At 37.5% G+C, this 23,110-nt stretch overlaps 1 protein-coding gene across 3 annotated transcripts in view; it reads left to right on the top strand.

Annotated features, from left to right (window-relative positions):
- The first annotated feature begins 5,144 nt into the window (after nucleotides 1–5,144).
- The window catches only part of ZFR (zinc finger RNA binding protein), a 73,687-nt gene continuing 55,721 nt past the window's right edge, over nucleotides 5,145–23,110 (top strand). Inside the window, exons 1-2 of one of the 3 annotated variants that reach the window (XM_001365752.4) lie at nucleotides 5,145–5,745; nucleotides 6,062–6,161. In XM_001365752.4, the coding sequence (XP_001365789.1) occupies nucleotides 5,709–5,745; nucleotides 6,062–6,161 (137 nt within the window). In that variant the 5' untranslated portion in view covers nucleotides 5,145–5,708. The remainder of the gene's footprint in view (nucleotides 5,746–6,061; nucleotides 6,162–23,110) is intronic. The other 2 variants (XM_007487501.3, XM_007487500.3) reach the window with 2 other exon arrangements.

Here is a 23,110-nt window from a genome sequence, read left to right as displayed (position 1 = left end):
TGACATATAAATTCACCCCCTTTTTTTGTTTTCCCATTTCTTTTGTTATTAACCTTTTTTAGCTCTAGTTGTATATATATACACACACACACACACACACACACACACACACAGGTATATGTATTTATGCATACATATATCTATATACATATTTATGTCTTATCATTTCATCCTATACAGTTTTTCACTGTTCCCTCTAAGGGTACTTCTTCTAGCTGCCCAGATAATATTGATAAATTTGATAATTGATATAATTTTGATAATATTAATAAAATTGATAATAACAATTTTAAAGAGTTACCAATGACCTCTTTTCTTATAGGGATACATATCATTTTAACTTATTGGGTCTTTTAAAAAAAAGGTTTTTTTTCTTTTTTCCTTCTTTTTTAATTACCTTTTGATGATTCTCTTGAATTTTGTACTTGGGCATCAAATTTTCTGTTCAGGTCTGGTCTTTTCTTTACAAATGCTTGGAATTCTTTGATTTTGTTGAATGACCATACTTTCCCCTGTAAGAATATAGTCACTTTTGCTAGGTAGTTGATTCTTGGTTGTAGACCTAGTTCCCTTGCTTTCCACAATATCATATTCCATGCCTTTCAGTCCTTCAGTGTAGATGCAGCTAGATCCTGTCTTATCCTCATTGTGGTTCCATGGTATCTGAATGACTTCTCCTTGTCAGTTTGTAATATTTTTTCCTTGGTCTGATAGTTGTTGAATCTGACTATAACATTCCTGGTTGTTGTCAGTTGGGGATTAAGCATAGAAGGTGATCTGTGGATTCTTTCAGTCTCCACTTTTCCCTCTTGTTCTAGAATATTGGGGCAGTTTTCTTGAAAAATTTCCTATAGTATGATGTCCAGACTTTTTCTTTTGTCATGGTCTTCTGAAAGACTAATGATTCTTGGGGGCAGCTGGGTAGCTCAGTGGATTGAGAACCAGGCCTAGAGACGGGAGGTCCTAGGTTCAAATCTGACCTCAGCCACTTCCTAGCTGTGTGACCCTGGGCAAGTCACTTGACCCCCATTGCCTAGCCCTTACCACTCTTCTGCCTTGGAGGCAATACACAGTATTGACTCCAAGACGGAAGGTAAGGGTTTAAAAAAAAAGACTAATGATTCTTAAGTTGTCTCCCCTTGAAAGATTTTCTAAATCTTCTGTTTTTGTGAATGAGATGCTTCATATTTTCCTCAACTTTTTCAATATTTTGATTTTTTTTATTGTGTCCTGCTGCCTTGTGAAGTCACTTAATTTCGTTGTATTCTGGTTCTCAAAGACTGGATTTCATCCCTGGCTTTTTGGTCATCCTTCTCCTTCTTGTCTGATTTTCTTTTGAGTTCACCTTTCATCCTCTTTGCCTCATCTCTCATCTCCTTTATCTCATCTTTCCTCTTCTTTGCCTCATCTTTCATCGACTTTGACTCATTTTCAAGCTGGTTGATTTTGGCTTTGAAGACACTATTTTCTGTTCCCAGATGACTTATCTTAGTTTTTAAGTTCTTTCTCCAATTGTCTTCAGCCTCTCTTAATTGTGTTTTGAATTGTATTTTGAGTTCTTCCAAAGCCTTTATCCAATTTACTGGGGTTTCTGTTTTATTGCTTGATGTTCCCTCCCCCTTCTCTGTTCTGTTTGCTCTTTGTTCATGGTCTGTATAGAAGAAGAAGAAGAAGAAGAAGAAGAAGAAGAAGAAGAAGAAGAAGAAGAAGAGGAGGAGGAGGAGGAGGAGGAGGAGGAGGAGGAGGAGGAGGAGGAGGAGGAGGAGGAGGAGGAGGAGGAGAAGAAGAAGAAGAAGAAGAAGAAGAAGAAGAAGAAGCTGTCAATTGTAATTTCTTCTTTCTTTTTCTGTTGTTTGCTCATATTTACCTCTTCTTGGCAGCTGGGTAGCTCAGTGGATTGAGGGCCAGGCCTAGAGACAGGAGGTCCTAAGTTCAAATCTGGCCTCAGACACTTCCCAGCTGTGTGACCCTGGGCAAGTCACTTGACCCCCATTACCTAGCCCTTATTACTCTTCTGCCTTGGAGCCAATACACAGTATTGACTACAAGATGGAAGGTAAGGGTTTAAAAATTTTTTTTACCCCTTCTTTACTCCCTGCAGTTATCTGTGCTCTTGTTCCTCTCTCTTTTTTGGGGGGGGTTGTGGTTTTCTGTCAGTCTCTCCTCTTTGTCAGATCTCTCAGTGCAGTCTGTGGGGGAGGGGTGTTGGAGCTTGAGGTTCCCTGACCTCTGAAGACTTTTGATGGGATTAAGTCCAGCTGGGTTGGGCTGAATATGCCCTGAGGCCAAAACCTCTTGGAAGGTGGGAGCAATATGGAGGGTCTCTGCTGCTGTGACCAGGCTGCCTGATCTGCGCTTTGCACTTCTTCTCTAACTGCTTTTCCACCGCCTGTGTTCGACACTCTGAGTCTGGCACAGCTTTGCCGGCAAGATACTCCCTCCAGACTAGCGCCCTTTCTCACCCAGAGGTTCCAGCCACTGTTGTAAGCTCAGCACTGTAGGTGGGGGAGGGGTCCTGGGACCTTCCTTCTTCCTTCCCCTTAAACCAGAGTGTTCTCAAATTCCAGTTTTGGGGGAGTGTACCTTTTGAATTGATTTCAGCAGGAGGGTTCCTTGGCTCTGTCTTGTTGTTAGGTTTAATTTTCAGTCCCCTAGGAGCATTTAGTTTGTAATTGTTTAGGAAGGGTTTTCAGAGGTCTGAACTTTTGCTGCCTCTATGCCTCCATCTTGCCTCTGTCTCCCCTCTTTCAAAGCCCTTCCTAGTAAAATTCTAACCTAACATTTTAAGGATCACTTCCTACAATTCTATATCATGCACTTTATGTTCCAAACAAACTGCCCTACTTGCTATTCCTCAACATTCCATCTCTCTTTGATTCCATTCCTGGGCACACACTGTTCTCCCCTCCCCCAGAGCCTGGAATGTACTTCTCTCCTCTCTCTAGTGTCCTTCAAAGCTTAGGCTGACTGCCACCTAACCTGATCTCCCCCTCCCCTTGCTAGCTGGTGTCCTTCTCCAGGAATTACTTTGTATCTATAGTGTATTTATTCTGTATTTAATGTTCTTTGTACATATTGTCCTCCTCTCTACCCCCCAATAGAATTTAAGTTCCTGTTCCAAGATCCAACAAAGAGGAGTCTGACATAGGAGAGTACAAAATAAATACTTGTTGAATAAATGAATCAATGAATTAATCATTCTCCTCCTCAATGTCTTTCAAATGAGCTTGTATTCTAAACTACAGTTTTAACCTTTGGTTCACAAAATTTTCTTCTTGTCAAGAAGAACAAATGTTTAAGGGTGGAAACACATCCTGGGTTCTTTGGGCTTCTTGTTTTGGAGATTATTTTGTATTGGTTAAATTTCTTACCTGGGAATTCTGCATACCAAGGAAATCATAAGTCCATTCCCTATCCTGATAGCTAATTTTTTTCTAAGAAATTGTGAAAAACAGAGTCTATAATTTTACTTTTATTTCATTCATCATTACCAGTAATTTCTAGAACAGTCCCCTCCCTGGTTACTACTTCCCTTTGTGTGTTGTTTCTTTCTACATTAGAATGCAAGCTTCTTGAGAATAGGGTAGACATGGGCTCATTGTAGAATCCACAGTGCTTAGTCCAGTGTGTAGTACAAAGTAAGTGCTTAATAAGTACTTTCATTCATTCATCCATTTCTCATTTTTCAGTCAACAGCTTAATTAAATAGGTCAAGTTGAAGATGTAACTGTAATCCAAACATACATCCATGCCACAGGGAGGTGGGATAGACCTTCTGAGGAGTTTGGTATGGTTATCATCTATTAATAAGAATATTTAATTAACCATAATCCCATTCCTCACTACATTTTTATGCCAGTGAGGTATGACAGAATTGTAATTGACTACCTTTAACCCTTAAAATCTCTTTTTATTGATCTTTTAGAATGGGTCTGACAATTCCACCTAACCAGGTAAATTCTAGGTAGAATCTGAGCTCTTCTAGGAGAAACTGATGCATTTGTCTGTGTGATTTGGAATGGCCTGAAAAAGAGAAATGTTTATGTAATCATTTCAATCAAAGACAAGTAAATGAACTTCCTATGGGTTATATCTCACCTCTAGAACATTCATGTTTGTAGTCTATAGTGAGTATGTGACTATCATCATATCCAGTGGAAGGGACCTAAGGTCACTTTTTACTTTGTTGGTTCATTTAAAAGTTCAATGAGGGATAAGCTATACTTACTTTCTAACCCAGAGTCTTTAACCTCTAAAGTTACATCCTGAGCCAAACATAAAATTGGGGTAGCCAAGCCTCTTTCTTTGGGCAGGTGATTAACAACTGCTCTTTTCCACCCCTTCACTGAAGCAGCCTTTTAACTATTTGTAATATCAACTCCCAAGCAGTTAGTCTGTGCCTTGAAACTAGATAGCTCATCAAAATTCCTGGCAAATTACTTTTTCTTTTAAAAAAAAAGTACAATTGTTATATCCTATTGTGGGAGTTATTCTATTTACAGCAACAAAAGGACAACATGGTTTCATTGGAACACAGATAACCTTTGCATTGGGCAACTTTAGTTATCTTGAACACAATGCCATTCATTCTTTAAGAACACATTAATGGAATTAACTTTCTACATTTTACCCTTCTGAAAATGGAAGTATCTTTGTGGCATCTATTACATGGGATTCTATAGATTCTTAGATTTCTACTTTTGAGGGTCATGAGAGTTGGTTTAAGAAGGAAAAAAAAAAGGCAAACGAAGAGTGTTCCTGTGCTGGTATGAGAACATGAAGATCTCCTGCTATTTTATTTACAAATGAAGCCTTTAATGTTGTAGCAAAATTCCGCTTCACATAACCAACTCTTTAGCAATCTCAAGAAGCAGTTAGGATAGAAGAAAGGAATGAAGGTTAAAAGGGAAGAAGGAAAGAAGAGTCAGAAAAAGCGGGGGGGGGGGGAGGAGGAAGAAGAAAAGCAAGGCAGTGGAAATACTAAGGTGGTAAGCATAGAGAAGAGTTAGAGATGGGTGCAGGGGTCTGAGGGCGGGAGTGATTGCAGGGGGCGGCTGGGGCTGTCTGTGAGGGAGTAGGCTAAGGCAGAACAACGTTTCAGTTATTTTTGGAAGGGCTTTAGTTTCATACCACTTCTCCCACTCTTCTCTCCCTCCAGCCTTCGAAAAGGGGTTAGAATACCATTCCAGTTCCCAGTTCTTCAGTTAAAGCCCCAGGGAAACAGAAACGAGGAGGAGTGGCGGAGAGGAAGAGCGGAAGGAAAGAGAGAGGAGTGAAAGAAGACGAAAACGAAAATAGGCAAGGGGCGAGGGGGGGGGGGGTCAAGAACAGGAAAGAGGACGAGGATAGAGTAGGAAGGAGGAGGGAAGAAGGGTAGGGAGGAGAGAGTAGAGAAGGGGGGAGGGAGAGGAAGAGGGAGGAGTAAGGGGAGGAGGGAGTAAGAGGAGGGGGTAAGAAGGAAGAGGAGGAGGAAAGAAGTGGAGGAGGAGGGAAGAGGTGGGGAGAAGAGGAAGAGAGAAGAAGAGGAAAGACGAAGAAGGGCAGGGAGGGGAGGTGGAGTGGACTACATCTCCCAGGGTGCTCGGGACCAGTAGCGCCTGCGCAGTGAGGGAAGCGGCGGCGGGTCTGTTCTCCGCCGAGGAGGAGCCGGGCAGAGGAGGGGAGGCAGCGGGTGAGAGTTCAGAGTTCAGCAGCAGCAGCCCGAGCCCATGATTCCCATATGCCCTGTAGTTTCCTTCACCTATGGTGAGTATAATTTACCCCTACTGTGAGCCCCTGTCGCCCCTGGCCCTCCTGATGGGGATGGCGAAGTGAAGGGGGTGGGGAGGTGTGGAGGGGAGGAGGCCTCGGGGTGTGTGTGTGTGGCGGGAGGAGGGAGGAGGCGGCCGGCGGCGGCTGCGGCGGCAGCCTGGGCCCCGCGGGTGAGGGCGGCTTCTCACCGAGCGTGTCTCTCTCTCTCCTCCTCCTCCCCGCTCCCTCCACCGCCCCTCATCGTCCCCTACCCGGTGTCTGCGCTCCTCCGTGCCTCCCTCCTCCCGCCATGGGACCCGACTCTCCGCAGTGCCCAGCCGGCTGGGGGAAGATGCCAAAATGGCGACCGGCAACTACTTTGGATTCACCCACAGCGGGGCGGCGGCGGCGGCGGCTGCGGCCCAGTATAGGTAACGGCCCCTTCGTCGTGCTGCGCCCCTGCCCGAGCCCGCCCTCCCCTAACTCCCGCGCCCCAAGCGTCCAAGGAGAAGGAGGGGGAGGGAGAGCGACCGCCACCGCCGGGCCCAGGAATCTTTCTGCCGCCCTCCCCCCCGCTCCGGCTCTCCCCGGGCCCGGGGAGACCCCAGGGTGAGAGAGGACCCGGAGGAGGCGGAGGACCGAGACGCCGCTACAGGCCCACAAACTAAGATGGCCTCCTGCGGCCTGGGCCGGAGCGCGGAGCCGGCGAGCGGCGGCCAGCCGGGCTGCGGAGGGGAGGAAGTGCAGACAGACCCCTCCTGTCGCTAGTCTCCTCCTCCTCCGCCCCCCTCCTAGCCTCCTCCCCTCCTCCCCTCTCTCCTCCTCTTCCTCTGCATCCTCTCCTCCGCTCCTCCTCCTCCTCTCCTTCCTCCCTTCATCCCTTCCTCTTCATCCCTTCCACTTCCTTTTCTCCATCCCCTCCTCCCCTCTTCTCTTAACCCTTCTTCTGTTCCTTCTCGCTTTTATTTCCTCCCTTCTCACATTCCTCTCCACATTCTTTCCTTCATCCCTTCCACTTCCTCCTCTCCATCTCCTCTTTGCTTTTTCTCTTTCCTTGTAACCTCTCCATCCTTACTTCTTCCACCCTTTCCTTACTCATTTTCCTTCTTTCCTTCCCTCTCCACCTCTACTTTCTCCTCTCCCTCTTTTCACCCCCTCTGTTTCTTCACTTTTTTCTTCTTTACTTTCTCCTTCCTCTCCTCCCATCTCAGTTCTTTTCCTCTTCACCATTTTTGCTTTTCTCTCTTCCCTCCTCTCCCCTCTTCATTTCTTCTCTATCCCATTTCTTTTCCTCTTCACCCTTTCCTCTTTCCTTTCATCCCTCTTCCTCCTCCATCGCCTCCCATCTTCATCCTTTCTCCTCTTCTTTTCATCATCCCCTCCACTTCCTCCTCTCCTCTTGTCTCTTTTTCTTCATCCCTTCCACAGGTCCTTCTCTCTCTTTTATCTCCTCTCCATCCTCTCCTCTCCTCTCCTATTCTTCTATTCTCCTCAACTCCTCTCCATCCCTTCTTCAAGTGGAGAGGTCTTTGGGCTAAGGCACCTTGGGAGTTGGCCCAGACCACCCACCAGCCCTCTGAGGAATAGAAGAATGGTATTGCATTTTCCTCAACAGTGCCTACCTCTCTGCTTTCACCCTCCTCCCAACTTCCCCTTGCTTTGGGTTGGGGGTAGAGTTGTTTTCCCTGAGACCAATGGAATTGTTATCCTGAAAAGTACACACACCCCAGAAGTGTCAGGGCCCATTAAACCAATTAGAGTCCTATATCATAGCTAGTGGGTTTCCAGATAGGATAAGAATTTCCCTTCATCTTACCATCTTATTAAACATGTTTATGGGCAAGCCATATAGTACTGAGTCATTGAGATGCATTTCACATTGTCTTTTATTTTAGCAAGATAATTTTAAGGTTTTAGCACCTACAAATAAAAGGGATTTTTAGCATTTCCCTCAGTGGGAAAGTAAGTTAGTAGGCAGTAGTGTAAAATCTCAAAGTGGTTTCATTTGTATTGGGAACTCTCCTGCAATAAAGACAAATAGTGGTTTCTATTTATCTTCTCGAAAACCAACAAATACCATGGGCTAATTTCCTTCTTTACCTTTGGCTTACTCTTAACATTTATTTTCAAAATATTTCTAAAATTCCATTCAATGTTACCAGAAAAATGACAAGGCAGTTTTTTCATTGAACTTTTTCAGATAACTCAGTTACAACTGATTAAAATATGAGTATATGGAGAGACAACATGAGCTAGTTGTTCAAGAGTTGGGGGCCTGTAAGTCAAACCTGACTTCTTATATGACACATAGTGGTTTTATAATGCTGAGCAAATCTCTTTAAGATTACAAGTTCCTCACTAAGGACTTTACAAAGATTCAATTTTTAAAATAAAATATAAATATTTGTTGAACACTCTAAATGATCATGACATTGTGGTAACCCCTTAACTAACTACAATCTGAGAAGTAGATTTAAAAAAAAATGAATAACGGGAACATTTTGGAGTAACATTTTTTCATGTCATCAGTGTTTAAAAACTAGCAAAAGTTTCATTTGTTAAAACTGTTGATTCCTGAGGTGTTACTTGGTTGGAAATTTTCAAGAGATATTTGGAACTTCTCATGTCCTTAACTACAAAAGAAGTTGCAGATCAGAATCTGTTTCATAAATCAAATTACCAAGTACTAAATGTTCTAAAAGAGGAGAGAGTATGACAATTACTGACTTGTATTTTTTTTAAGCCTTTTTGTTTTTACTGGTATCTTGTCTCATTAGGTGCTAATTTTGTTGGAATTTTAATTGTTAATTGAAATACTTGTTTTGTGAGACAACTTTTAAAATGTTTTTCCTAAAAAGTTTTGAAATGAAAAAAAGTTTCACTTAGGAAGTTCTTAGCCATTATTTATATGTTTGCAGGCATGTAACTTTATCCTAAAATGTTAAGCTAATTCTGTAAAGAATCCTATATGAAACATGTTTCTGTCACCCTGGAGAATTAAAAAGATGTGACAAAAATTTATCAACTATTTTATATATTAAATTAATGAATATTTCACAAAAATAAAACCTTAAATTATACTTGTTTTGTTCATGTTATCAAAAATGGTTGACAACTTGCTTTTGACTGGAATCTCATAATAAGGGAAACCACAAGGTACAAAGGAAAATGTACTAAATTTAGAGTAAAAAATTAGGCTAGTCATTTGATTTCTCCAGACCTTAGTTTACTTAGTCTGTAAAATAATGTAAAATAATGGGGATTGGATTAGATCTCTGAAGGTCTAAATATGTTGATCCTACATAAAAGGGAAACTGCTGGTAGTTCACAAGTACTTTTAAATTATAGTTCTTGGACTGCATTTTCATATCAGGAAGTTTGATTTAATTTTTCCCTGGCATTACCTTAGAAACAATACAAGAGGACTTAAATAATTAGTCTTAAGAAAAGAATTGTACAGATCACAATTATTAAATTTAATGATTGTTCTTTTCTGATATCAATGCAATATTTTTTCATTAGTAGTAATTATGAGGCTACGTAAATAAACATTAGATGTTCATGCATTCACCCCTTGTCCAACAATAACAAATCACAGGGAAAAAATTTTGAGCTATTAACATATTGAATTACATAAAGGATTTAAATATAGCCTTTTAAAGTTGGGTATTCACATATCTTCTAGAAAAACATAGACCACCTATTTATTATTCATGCCATTATCCTGAAGGATCTTGAACTTTGCAAAGTCAAAATACAGAAGGTCTCAAAAGTCTTAGTATAATTTTTAAACTTCAACAGCTTTTGGGATTCCCCCCACCCCACAGGATAAGTATATTTCCACAAAGATTTAAGTTCACACATCCTTGAAATATAGCTTAGTGAAGATAGTTAACTAGCTGGTTGAGTGGACTTAACAAAGTTATAAACTTTTGAAACTTAATTCTCTTTCATGAGATCCATAATTTAAAATTTTTTCAGTTTCTGGCAAATTTTGGGATATACACCTATATTTTTAATTTCAAAAGTTCTTTTAATCAGGTATTTAAGTTACTGCACTGGAGTAGGCATTGGGCATAAAAATATATAAGACAATGACCTCAAAACTTTCTGTTGAAATGAGATACAATATGATCACAGATAAATAAATATAGGATATGTGCAAAATAGATACTCAGTGATATGGGTTGGGGAGGACGGAGAAGATCCATGACTAAGAGAATCAAGAAAGGTCTCTTAAAGGATATGGCATTTGAACTAAGCTTTGAAGTAACCAAGGAGTTGGGTTCTAAGAGTAGAGAGCAAAGAGGGGAAAGTATTCTAGGCTGGGAGGACAAACAGTCTTAGTAGGATTAGAATTAGAAGGATAATGTCATATACTTGGAGCAGCAGGTAAGCAAGTTTGTCTGGAGCCTAGAGTGTGAGGGAGAGAATATGTGATTAGCTTAGAGGGATAAGCTAGAGAGCCAGAGTATCAAGAACTTTATGCTATACAGTTAGCCTAAATGCAATAAGGAATCCCTGAAATAGAGCATTGACTTGGTCAAACTTGTGCTTTTGAATTATCAACTCAACAGTTGTCTGGAAAGTAGAAATGCTGGTGGCAGAGAGACCAATTAGGAGAGACTAATGGCAATAGTTTTGAGGAAATTTGGTCTTGAAGACCTGCACTAGGATGGTTGTGGTATAAGTAGACCCAAAAAGTCTGAAAAGGAGAGATGTTTAGAAAGTGGAATTGATAAGAGTTGGTTACTGTTTGGTTGAGGGTAGAGATTGGATGGGGAGAGTGAGGGTAATACATAGGTTGCCAATAGGGAAGTTAAAAGGAAAGATGAATTTTGTTTTGAATAGGTTGATTTTGATATGCTTGTGGGGGTATATATAAGTGTAAATTTTCAGTAGACAGTTGGATGTAACAAATTTTATTCCATTTGTTAGACCTATTTTTGTTGAACATTATATGGTAGTTAAAAGCAATCCTTAGTGTATTTTGCTTATTTGTGTCCTCTGTTTTTGTAATAATTAAGCCTATGTATTAAGCTATGTCACATCTTCAGGTATTGGAAAAAATGTTACATATTTTGCTGATGTGACAGTTGCCACTATCAGTAACATGAAAGAATCATGGAAGACAAGAAAGGAAACCAAGGTGTGTGTGTGGGGGGGAATCCCAATTTTTTTGAAAGAGAAGAGTCAAAATCTGTAAACTCTAGATCAATGAGCTTGACTCTGATCCCTGGGGAAATTCCAGAACAAATCATTAAAGAAATGATGAGTGAACAGCTGGAAAATGGGTGCAGAAAATAGCATGGCTTTATCAAGAATAGATCATTTCTGATTAACTTTGTTTTATTTTTTGACTGTTACTAAATTAGAGAATGTGAAAGTGGCTGTGGATATATTTTTTCCTAGGCTTAAGCAAAACAAATGTGAAAAGATGTTTATCCTCATGGAAAAAGATGGATCGATGACATAATAAAATTAGTTTTAGAATTGGTTGAATGATGAAACTCTTAAGAGTAGTCATTAATGTTCTATGTTAACTTGACAGAAGATCTCCAGTGGACCTGTGCTTTATTTTGTTCTCTGCTGTTTTAATATTTTTATCTATGATTTCAATAAAGGCATAGATAAAACACATTCAACAAATTTATAGTATACAATTCTGAAGCAGGAATAACTAACTGGATAACGCGTTCAAAAAGATTTTGACAGTCTAGAGAAGAGGTTCCTAACTTTTTAAGCAATTATTTTGCCCTCTTCAACAGTTCAGTGAAATCTGGACCACCTCTTCAGAATAATATTTTTAAGTGCATGTGAATACAAAGGAAACCAATTATTCATATTGAAATTCAGTTATCAAAATATTTTAAGAAGTAAAACATTCATGTACATCAGGTAAGAACTGTCTGGACTAGAGCTTTGAGCTAAATCTTACAAGATGAAATTCAAAAGAGTAAAATCTTATTCTTGGGTCCCGAAATAAACTTCACAAGTTAAGGTTGGGAGAATCCACAGTTGGTATTTTTAGTGGAAAAGATCTGGTGGTTTTAGTGTACTTTGGACCCAGGATAAATCAGGAGTGTGTTGTGGTAACCCCAAAAGTTAATGAAATCTTGGGGTAGCATTTAGGAATCACAGCTTCCAAGAAAGTAGAGGAAATAATGTGTTCAAGACTGTGTTCAAACCACTTTTAAAAACTCCTGTTCAGGTCTGGGACCACAGTTTAAAAAGAACATTGATAAGCTAGTAAATTTCCAGAGGAGTAAACCAGGACAATTAAATGCCTTGAGTATACTCCATGAGAATGGACTGGCTTTGTTTAATGTGAAAAAGAGAAGATTTAAGATATGATTAATTTCTTCCAAGTAATCAAAGGACCCTACTTTGAAAGAGGAATTGAACTTGAGGTTTTATTAGCCACAGGAGCAATATGCAAAAGTTGAAGGCAAACTTAGTCTTGATTTAAGGATGTTTTGAAAACAGAGGCTGAGTGACTCTGTTATTATATTGAAGGTTTCTTTCAGATAGAATTGGATAAATGACTGCTAAGGTACCTTCCAAAAAATTCTGTGACTTTGAGTTTATTTTTTCCTCTTTTCTAATACTAAAAGCCAATTTTTATTCCTTTACATTCACATTTTTTATTTTAATCCCATTGAAAAAATATAGAACTATTTCACAAAAAATACCGAGAAAACTGGTTGTTAGTTTGGCAAAAATTAAGTTTAGATCAGCACTTCACAGTATATACCATGGAAAGTTCAAAATGCATACATCCTAGGATCTAAAAAGTCACATCATAAATTTTAGGAGAAAGCAAAAAATTACCTTTTGCATCTGTGGGTAGGGATAGAGTTCATTACTACTAAATGTGATAGAGAAGATTAGAGATAAAGTGGACAATTTAAATTATATAAAATTTAAAAGACTTTGTGCAAATAAACCTAATGTAGTTTAGAAAAAGAAGGGAAACTGTAGAAAAAAATCTTTGCAACAAATTTCTGATAAAAGATCTTATATCCAAGATGTATAAGGAACTGCAAGTTTATAAGACAATGCCATTTTATAATAGAGAAATAATCAAAGGATATGACAAAGCAGTTTTCAAAGGAAAAAATCTAGGCTGTAAAAATTCTCCAAATCACTAATAATTATGAAATGCAAATTAAAGCAACTTCAACTTCCCACTTCATATCTATCAGCCTAGCAAAAAATTAAGAGAAAAATGACAGATGTTGAAGGAGCTATTATTATACACAGGCACAAATGCATTATTGGTGGTGCCATGACTTGGTCCTGCTCTTCTGGAAAGCAATCTAAAACTATGTCCAGAAAGTTAAAAGTATATTATACTTAGTCTGGGCTTAAAGCTGTGTCATAGTTATGTCACTATTAGGTCTATACCCCACAGGTCTCAAAGAGATAGGAAACAAATATATGGATAAAAATTTAGCAGCCCTTTTCAAAGCCATTCTATTTTCTATTGGGGAATATACCTAAACAAATTGTGGTACACATAAATATAAGGAATATTATTCCATAAGAAATGATAAAATGAAAAATTTCAGAGGGAAAAGGACCCTTATGAACTAATACAGAGATGGAATAATTGATAGTGATCACATAAATGAAAAATTTTTTGACTTTAGAATTCATAAATGCAATGATAAACTATCAGCTGAAAAGAATGAAGATAAAAAACAGCTCAGTTGCTGTGATGAACTTAAAATGCAGAGAGAGAAAAACAGACATTTTTGGACTTGGCTAATGTGGAAATTTGCCTTGCTGAACTATGTATCAAGGTTGGGGTTTTTCCCCCTGGGTTTTGTTTTGTTTTGTTTTGTTCTTTTAATTTGCTCAGTTGAAGAGAGAGACTTGGAAAGGATGGAGTAATTCTAATTTGGAAAAATAAAGAAACCTTTTTAGAGCCAAATATACAAAGATGTAGCTTGGTACAGTGGATAGTGTTATTCTTGAAGACAAGAAGACCTGGGTTCAAATTCCCTCTCTGACATAGTTTCTCTGTGAGTATGGGCTAGTCACTTAACCTGTTAGTTTCTTAAGTCAGAGGTGTTAATATACAGCACTGCAGATTAAAATGTAAATGGGATGAGCAATAAGGTGGCTCAGTATATAGACAGCCAGGCCTTAATACTAGAGGTCCTAGGTTCAATTGTGGCCTCAGACACTTCTTAGCTATGTGACCCTGGACAAGTCACTTAACTCTAATTGCGTAATCCTTACTCTTCTGCCTTGGAACAGATACTTAGTATTGATTCTAAGAGACAAAAGGTAAGGGTTTTAAAATATAAAAGTAATTAGGAAATATTTAATAGAATAAATAAAATAGAATATTCATATATAGCTTTCGAAGTCAACATTGAGGTCCGTCCATAGGGATCCTTATGTACCATAATTAGGTCCTAGTTTATACTTGAATTTTGACACCACTGGTCTAGGCAACTCTGAGACTATTAAATTGCTCAACAGATACAGATGTCAGTTGATTGATATTTTGGAGCTCCCTATACCCGTGAAATGACAGATACAGTCATTATCCCCATAAAAACAGTCTGAGAATGCATTCATTTCTTGGTAAATGAATTGCATAGACCTGGAGGACAGATCTCAGTGATGTATAGTGAAAAGTTTGTTTTTTGTATTTATTTCTAGTAATGAATTTTAGAAAATGAACAGAAAGGGTCCCTAAGGGTTCTAGAAGTTGAAATAACCAGAAGAAGCAATCCTAAGTAGAAATGGATAATTCTTTTTTTATGTCTTAAAAGTTTATTTTATTTTTTATATGTTGGTCCTGACTGGGCACTCAATTATTTTTTGGTTACAATACTCACTTTATTTCCCCTCTCCCCTCCCTCCACCCTTCCCGCAGTGATGCGCAATTTCATTGGGTATTACTTGTGTTCTTAATCAGAACCTATTTCCATGTTGTTTGCACTAGGATGTTTAGAGTCTACATCCTCATCCATATCCCTTCTACCCATGTATTCATTCAAGCAGTTGTTTTTCTTTGGTGTTTTTACTCCCACAGTGTTTCCTTTGAATGTGGATAGTGGTTTTTCTCATAGATTCCTCCAACTTTTGTTCATGATCACTGCATTGCCACTAATGGAGAAGTCCATTTCATTCGGTTGTACCGCAGTGTATCAGTCTGAAAAGGATAATTCTTAATCAGGAAATAAATTGGTTTTAATTTGAGTGCCCAGTCAGGACCAACATTTTATTTTTTCACTGACAGTAAAATGGTCTGGTTTCAAATCCTGACCCTTTTACTCACTACCTGCAATATCATGAGGAAAGTCACATAATCTCTCTGGGCCTCAAGTTCTTTATTTAGGAAATTAGAACTTTGTACCAAATAACTCTAAGGTCTTTTCTAATTTTAACATGCCATAGACCTAAACTTGTTCTTTTATTTCACAAATACAATTTTCAGAATGAATATTACTGCCTTTTCAAATGCATATCTTCAGGAATTTTCTCTTTTAAAAATTATTCCTTGGCAGGAATTTTAACTTTGCACATTACCTTGGACTGGGTCTCATTATTCCACGATGAAACCTGTTAGGTGACTTTTTATTTTAAGTGAATTTTATTATTTTTTGTGGTCATCATTTGAAATACATCCCAGCTAGCTGAAACTAGACATTTGCCGATTCTTGAGATACTGTAAAGGACAAAATGTACTTCAGCTTTCCTAATAGGTCTCTTTGAATTACTAAGCTGACCAGTGAGTTCAGTTGTGTTGATTAGTGAATGAACTTTTTAGGTTGTATGTGTTGTTGGGTTGTTTTTTTTTTTTAAGATGATGTAAGAGATTTTTAACGATAAAGAAAAAAGGGTAACATGAGTAAGATAGTTTTGTAAACTTGATAATTAACTTTGAAATGGACAAAACCAGGAAAACTGGTTTGGGAAACCATAGCGATGGAAATTTACTGGCCTTACAAATGATATAGTTTTAGCAGTTTTTACTTTTTGAATTCTAGGATCTTTAGGTACAAGTTGTATTGAAACTTTTGAAATGATTTATCAAAATTTTAAGTTCCTTTGGTATTAATATCCTATTGGAGATTTTGAGCATCTCTGTAAAGAGACATTTCTGAGACTGGAAAAGGTTGGTTGTTAGAATTTCAGTCTTTTGGTTTTGCTTTTCAAATGTATAAACTCATCTATGAAGTGGAATTCTGAACACTGTAAGACTTTTAGGAGAGCCCTGTAGTTTGAGGAATGCTTAATATAGCTTCATAAAAAAATAAAAGTTAATATGTTAAATTCATGTTTGAGATCTAGTTGGTATGATCTATTGCCAAATAAATTTTTTATTTGAAAAAGCATTTTCCTTAAGAAGTAATTCAACCAGTTTTTCAATCTAGTCCCAACCCATCAAATTTATAAGACAGGTCCATGACAAACATCTACTTGTTTTACTATAATAGTTAACAGTTCCAAGGAGATTTTAGATGAACTCATGGATGCTAATCATAGCAGGTGATTAGGAATGCTTTAATCATCAGTAATGTACCTTCTGTGGTTACCCACAGATTGGCCTTTGATAACCTAGCAAGATTGAGAATAAAGGACCGGATTTATTCTTTGTATGTCTGAGTATTTCTGGGTCTCATGGATGTCAATATAATTCACTTTGTGGAGACCAACCAAATAAAATTTAAAGCATTATTTCATATTTATCTTAAATTTACCTTAATATTTTCTCATATTTTATATAATTAATTCTTTGAATCCAAGAATTGTTTTATATTTTAAATGCAGTTATAGCACTATGGTTATAATATGAAAATCATATTTTTGAGGATAGGAAAGTTAGAGGTGATTCTTTTTAAATTCTAAAATTACTGACCTACAGGTTTGATTTAAGTAGCTTTCCTGATACATTTAAGTTTTTGTTAAAGATTGGAAAGTTTGGCCTTCAAAAATAATTGTACACTGATGCTTTGTGGAGGTACCTTACAGTTTTTGAGGACTGTGTTGGTAAGAGTATGGGTGCTGGCAGATCCTACCGAACCGATAAGTCTCTGACCACAGTTTTAAGTGTGTGATTTTGGAGAAGCTCATTATTAGATTGGCTACAAGATGATTTTTATATTGTGTACCAGAGGGATCAGCATTGTAACCCACAACATCTCTGAATGTGGTCTGAACCATTAAAATATAATTAGGATATTAAATATGAATTTCTAAGTCAATATATGAGGGCCACTTGTGGAATCCTTTTGTATTTTTAGAAGCCCCCAATTCTATTTAAGCTTGACACCATTATTGAATACCATGAAGAAATACATTTTATTTTATTTGGTTTATGGTAATGTTTGTTGTCCATGTATTTTTTTTTCCTTGAAACACAATAGTGTTGTAATAAATGATGCAAAAAATGATAGAAATCTGATCTTTTTGAGGTTACCTGAGAAAATACTATATTCAGATCACAGTTTACTACTTCAGTTTTTAAAAAGTGGAACTGCACTTTGTAATTAGTTTGTAATGAGGTAATTGCTGTATTCCAAGTTATTTCATTTGAATATTGTAGAAATACTTGTGCTGTAAATAGTAAGGCAGTCTTCTCTAAAATATTAATCATTGACTATGATATGTGTTACGAGGATAGATTTTGACATTAAATTAGAAGCACTACTTAGAATTAGCTGTAGCATAGTTGATAAGAGAGCTAGTCTCAGAGCCAGGAAAACCTGGGTTTAAGTATTGCTTCTGAAACGTTGGCTTTGTGATCCTGGGCAAGTCAGTTCCTTCTTATTTCTCTAGGGCCTAGAGTCTTGGCAACTGAGACTATAAATTGTGGAGAAGATGCCTCCCAGTTTTGATAAGCATTTCCTGATCTTAAGAGTTTCCCATTTAATTAAAATCAAGGTCTAGCTTTTAACCCTATACTTAGCTATATAATTTGTACTTTTTTTCCTATTATTAAAATGATGTTGATTTAATTTAGTTATAATCACATAGTGAATTAGCAAGCATTTATCAATGTGTGCTTACTGTGTGCCAGAAACTGTTATAGGTGCCAATGATAAGAAGACAAAAAGAAATCCTCCCTACCCTCAAGAGGATAGGAAAGTTAGTACCCTCAAGAAGCTTACATTCTATTGGTGAAACAAAATTAATATATAAAAATAGGAGATACATATACATACATAAATGCTATATACATACTATGTGAATCTAAACAGACTCTATACCCTTCCCCCGCCCCCCACCCCCCCAAAAAAAGTGAGGGGTGGAGTTACTAGCTTTTGCTATTGGGACTGAGTAAAACCTCATTTAGTACTTGAACTGAACTTTTAAGTAATCTTAAGTATTCTGAGAGATATAGCTGAGAATTTTTATTCTAGGTATAGGAGACAGCTTTAGCAAAGGTTCAGATATATATTTGCTTGCTTGTTTGTTTCTGGAGAGATGTGCTGGAGTCAGGGTGATTAGGACTTTTTTAATGCCAGCAGAGTTTGTTATTTGATCTAGAGGCAAGTGAGAGCCATTGAAGCAGGGTAGTGACATCATACCTGTGCTTTAGGAAAATGACTGACACCAGTGTGGAATATGATTTCAGGCAGGAAGCCCAATTTGAATACATTTGTGGTCGTTCAGGAAGAAGTGATAAGGATCTGGATTAGAGTGGTATGGGGGTGGAGGTGAAAAGGAAAAATAAAAATGTACAGAATAATGAATAGTGAGGAATAGTGAATAGTCAAAGAAAAGAGACTAGATATTGGAAGTTTTGTACAGAGTTTATAGTTGAACTTATGGGAGTTTTAGGAGATTATGGAGATAAGGACCAAGATATGGTCTCATTTCATAATTATGGGGTAGCGATCTGATAGGTAGAAAAACTTTGGAGGAGAGTGGTCAACAGTGTCAAATGCTAACAAAAAATGATTGAGAAAAAATTGATCTAGCTATTAAAATATCATTATTAATTTTGGACAGAATAGTTTTAGCTGAGTAAAGTTGATGATACATTCAAGGAGTTGAGAAAATGTAAAAGGAACTGAATGTAGACAGTTTTTTTTTTTCCTGAGAGTTTGTGAAAAAGAAGGGAGATATAGGTGGGATATTAGGAAAGTAAATAGGGCCAAAAGAGAGTTTTATAAAGATAAGGAAGACCTTGATGTATTTCTGGGCAACAAGGAATTGTATGGGGAAAAGTTGAAGATGGCAACTCAATTCAGTTGTAATAACAGAAAAATCTTGTACCTTCTTGGGATAACCAGAGAAATTAAATTAGGTCTTTAGTACTTCAATATAATGTATCATCTGCTTTTGCCAGCCATAGTTATCTTTTATATTAGCAATGACCCTCATTTACTAAGATAGTAGAAAAACTGTTATCTTGCAATGGTGATAAAACAAGGTAATGCAGTGTCTGAAGAGAGGACTCTGTCTGACTTATGGCCCTTCTAGTTAGATCTTATTTACCTGCAAGTTTCATCATTTTGTATAGGAGAATATGTTTATTAGTTCAATAATTAGTAAGCACTTAGTATGTATAAGGCCTTTATTAGGACTTTAGAGACCAATACAAAACAAGTAATCTTTGCTATCCAGGAGCTTACATTATACTTGGTTTGAGGTATTTATGTGAATAAATACAAAGAATTTTCAGGATAGAAATTGTACTAAGAAGGAGGAGAGAATAACAGGAAAAGCTTCTAACAGAAGATAGATCTGAGTTAGCAGCCTTGCCAAAAGGTAAAGCTTGTTTTTTTTTTTTTTTAAATAAAAACCCTTACCTTCCGTCTTGGAGTCAATACTGTGTATTGGCTTCAAGGCAGAAGAGTGGTAAGGGCTAGGCAATGGGGGTCAAGTGACTTGCCCAGGGTCACACAGCTGGGAAGTGTCTGAGGCCAGATTTGAACCTAGGACCTCCCGTCTCTAGGCCTATCTCTCAATCCACTGAGCTACCCAGCTGCCCCCAAAAGGTAAAGCTTTTAAGGGAGAAAATTAAATGAAATTTTATTCCAAGGAAAGAAGATGGTTTAGATGAATGCAGGAGGAGTTGGAATACGAAATGTAATATTCAGGGATCAGGGTGTCCACTTTGCTTGGTACATACATATATAAAGAATAATGTGAAATAAGGCTAGAGCTATATTTATTAGTAGAGTAACTTCAAACTGAGTTGTGTTAGCTTAAGGACCATTCACTATTGTAAAAAATTAATAGTGTTCTAAAGATCATGTGGTTAGAATGCAGCATATTTCTCTATAAAAATAAATAACTATGTTCTCAGGCTAGTACATAGGATAGACCAGCTATATGGGACATTTGTGAGTAGTGAGCTTAGTGGAATTTGGACTAGAGTCGAGTGTATAGGGTGGCAGAGAATAGAAGTGAAACCAAGGCCCAGTACTGGGAATGAATTTGATTCACTGAAAGTAGAAGTAAGATTTAGAGCTAGATTCAAAGAATTGAAAAGAATTTTGAAATTTGGAGACTGATAGGTTTTGGTCACCGTTCTTGGGTGTAACTATCTTATTCTAGTGCTTCTCCATCTTTTTTCATTCTGCCACATACTTTGGTATTTAATATTTGTTGAATGATAAATATTTTTAAGTATAGACTCTGAGCTGAGGTTGAAGGGTAAAAGGTAAGGACAACAAAAAGGATTTCATGGGGGTTTTTTAAAGCTGTATTTTCGGGAAAGGAGAGGACCAATGCAGTGATAGGAACCAATCAAGATGAATTGGTTAAATGAAGGTAGAGCTAAAGCTGCCCAAGACAAATTGTGTTCAAGGTAGGTGGGAACATAGTGGGATTACTTGACTGCCCTTGGTGAGTTCATATCCAGGCAAAGAAGATCCTAGGATACTGAAGGGACTGGTGGGTGTCTGCTGAGCTGCTGTTAGTGATTTTTGAAGACATATGGTTAGAGAAAGTGCTGCAGAATTGAAAACTGGATCTCTTCATCTCTTCTTTTTTTTTCTTCTTTTGATGAGAATAGTGTATCTGCCAGAGAACTTGAGTTCAATTCCTGGCAAAGTCTAAAAAATTTGCATTACAGGGATGCATAATGAATTATGTAGAAGAGAAGCAGTGACCAGAAAAAGCCAGCATGGTAATAATGGTCACGAACTGGCCATCTGGATTATCTCATTTTCCTTTTTGATGAAGATTACTAGACTACCAAGTCAGAAAAATCGTAGAAACAGTTTGCTTAGATTTTATTTTAGTATAGCATATGATAGATATTTCATATTTTTCTTATGGATAAAGTTATGGCACCAAAAAATGCAGTTTGGTTAGTTTGGAAATGGTGTCATGGCCTGTAAAGGAGACATTGACTGCTAGATGTCAACTTTGAGGGAATCTTTAGTGGAATGCCCCAGGAAACTGAGGTTGGCACTGTGTGAATTATTGCTTTGGGGAAAAGTATAGTTTGGAACATTTATCAAACATACATGACACAGAGTTGGGAGGGATAGTTAACATATTGGATGCTGGATCAAAAATAAGATCAAATATACTTATGTAGCCAAGAACAGAAGTTTAAATCTAATAAAATGAAATTTAACATGGATAAATGTAAAATCATACACTTGATTGCCTTCATATTCCCAATACATAGCACAATGTTTGGCACATGGTAGGTGCTTAATAAATGTTGATCAAAATACATTAGCTTCCACAAAAATCAACTTCAAGTACAAATGACAGAGGAATGGCTAGACAGTATTTTATATAGCATCAAGGACTGAGGAGATGATCTTGATATAAATAAACTGGAGTGTGAATAGGGGAAGGCAATTAGGAAAAATGTGTCATGAGAATTGGTTAAACTAATTGGGAATGTTTAACCTGGAAAAGAAAAAAAGATTTTGGGATGGGACATGATTGATAATTAGCCTAATTTAATTATTTGAAGAACTATCATGTGGAATAGGAAAACACCTTGCTCTGTTGGGCTCCAGAGTACAGAACTAGATAGAAGCAATTTGAGAGATGGAAGCAGCCTTGATAGAAGGTAAAACTTAACTATTAGAATTGAACAACAACTAAAAGTGTTCTAGCTGCTCGGTATGTTGTAGAGTAGGTAGAGTTTGATGGCCTTAGAGTTATCTTCCAACTTGAGTGACTTGTCTGAGAGGAAGAGGTTGGATTTATTGACTCTTCTTCAACTAAGAGTCATTGTTAAAGCTTATGTTGTCATTAAGACTATTGTGAATACCATAAGTTTTTAGCAGTTGTTTTTGTTTTTAAGGAGAAATTCATGCTAATTTTAAAAGTCTGATTTTTAAATAATTCAGCATAAGAGTAGCAAGATACACTTTTGAAGTACAATTAATGATTTTGCTCATTGGATTTAGCAAAAGTATCCTTAGCAGAAATACATGATAGGGGGTAGCTAGGTGGCTCAGTGGATTGAGAGCCAGGCCTAGAGATCAGAGATCCTAGGTCCAAATTTAGCTTCAGATACTTCCTAGCTGTATGACCCTGGGCAAGTCACTTAATCCCCTTTGCCTAGCCTTTACCGGTCTTCTGCCTTGGAACCAATATACAGTATTGATTCTAAGACAGAAGGTAAGGATAGAAAGTAAGGGTTAAGAAAGAAAGACAGACAGACAAACATGATGAACTCTGGATCATCTGTAGCCAGTAATAGTTAGTAATAGTGTGTAGATATCTTAAATTAATGGATAATGAGGTTGGGCTCAGTAGAGAAATTTGTCATGGAGAATGAGGCCTAGACATTCTGCTGACCCAGGTTTCTGAGTAGAGTTATGTTAGTAATTCCCCTCTTATTGCACTAAATGATTGAGAAGATTTCAGATTGTTCTTAGGCCAGTATAGACCTAGGGAATATAGGGAGCATAGCTGGCTTCAGGAAATTTTTTTAGTATTCTGATGTGTTGTAGCTCTTGACAAGATACAGTGGAACCGTATCTGTCTTAATTCCCCAGGCAAGCTGGGCCGTATGAAGCTAGACATGGGAACATCTTTTTTTTGGTTTGTTTTTTAATTAAAAAAAAAAAATCTGAGTCAGAACCAGTCTGGTTCAAATTCGCCACTTTAACCCTGCTGTTTCCATTTTGCTCTCTTCATACTCTGCTTTTTGTCTCGGGACTAATAATTAATTACAGCTCAGGACTTTGATATTATTTACCGCAGCAAGTATTAGAAAAAAGAAATGGAAGTTTAGCAGTAATGCCAAGAATCTTAACCCATATGAACCACTATATTATGTGTAGTCTAGAAGAGCCACTGCTGGCAAACCAAAAAACTACATAGGACATTCAGTATTTTGTTTTAATTTCTGTACCCTTAGATTAATGGAACTTATTCTATAGCCAGGGAAAGTATTTTTTTTTTCCAACCAAAGATTTCCTCTATA

This window comes from Monodelphis domestica, chromosome 3, assembly GCF_027887165.1.
Source record: "Monodelphis domestica isolate mMonDom1 chromosome 3, mMonDom1.pri, whole genome shotgun sequence".
NCBI classification, from domain to species: domain Eukaryota; kingdom Metazoa; phylum Chordata; class Mammalia; order Didelphimorphia; family Didelphidae; genus Monodelphis; species Monodelphis domestica.
Note: the sequence above shows the minus strand (reverse complement) of the source record. Positions and strands in the feature narration are given on the sequence as shown.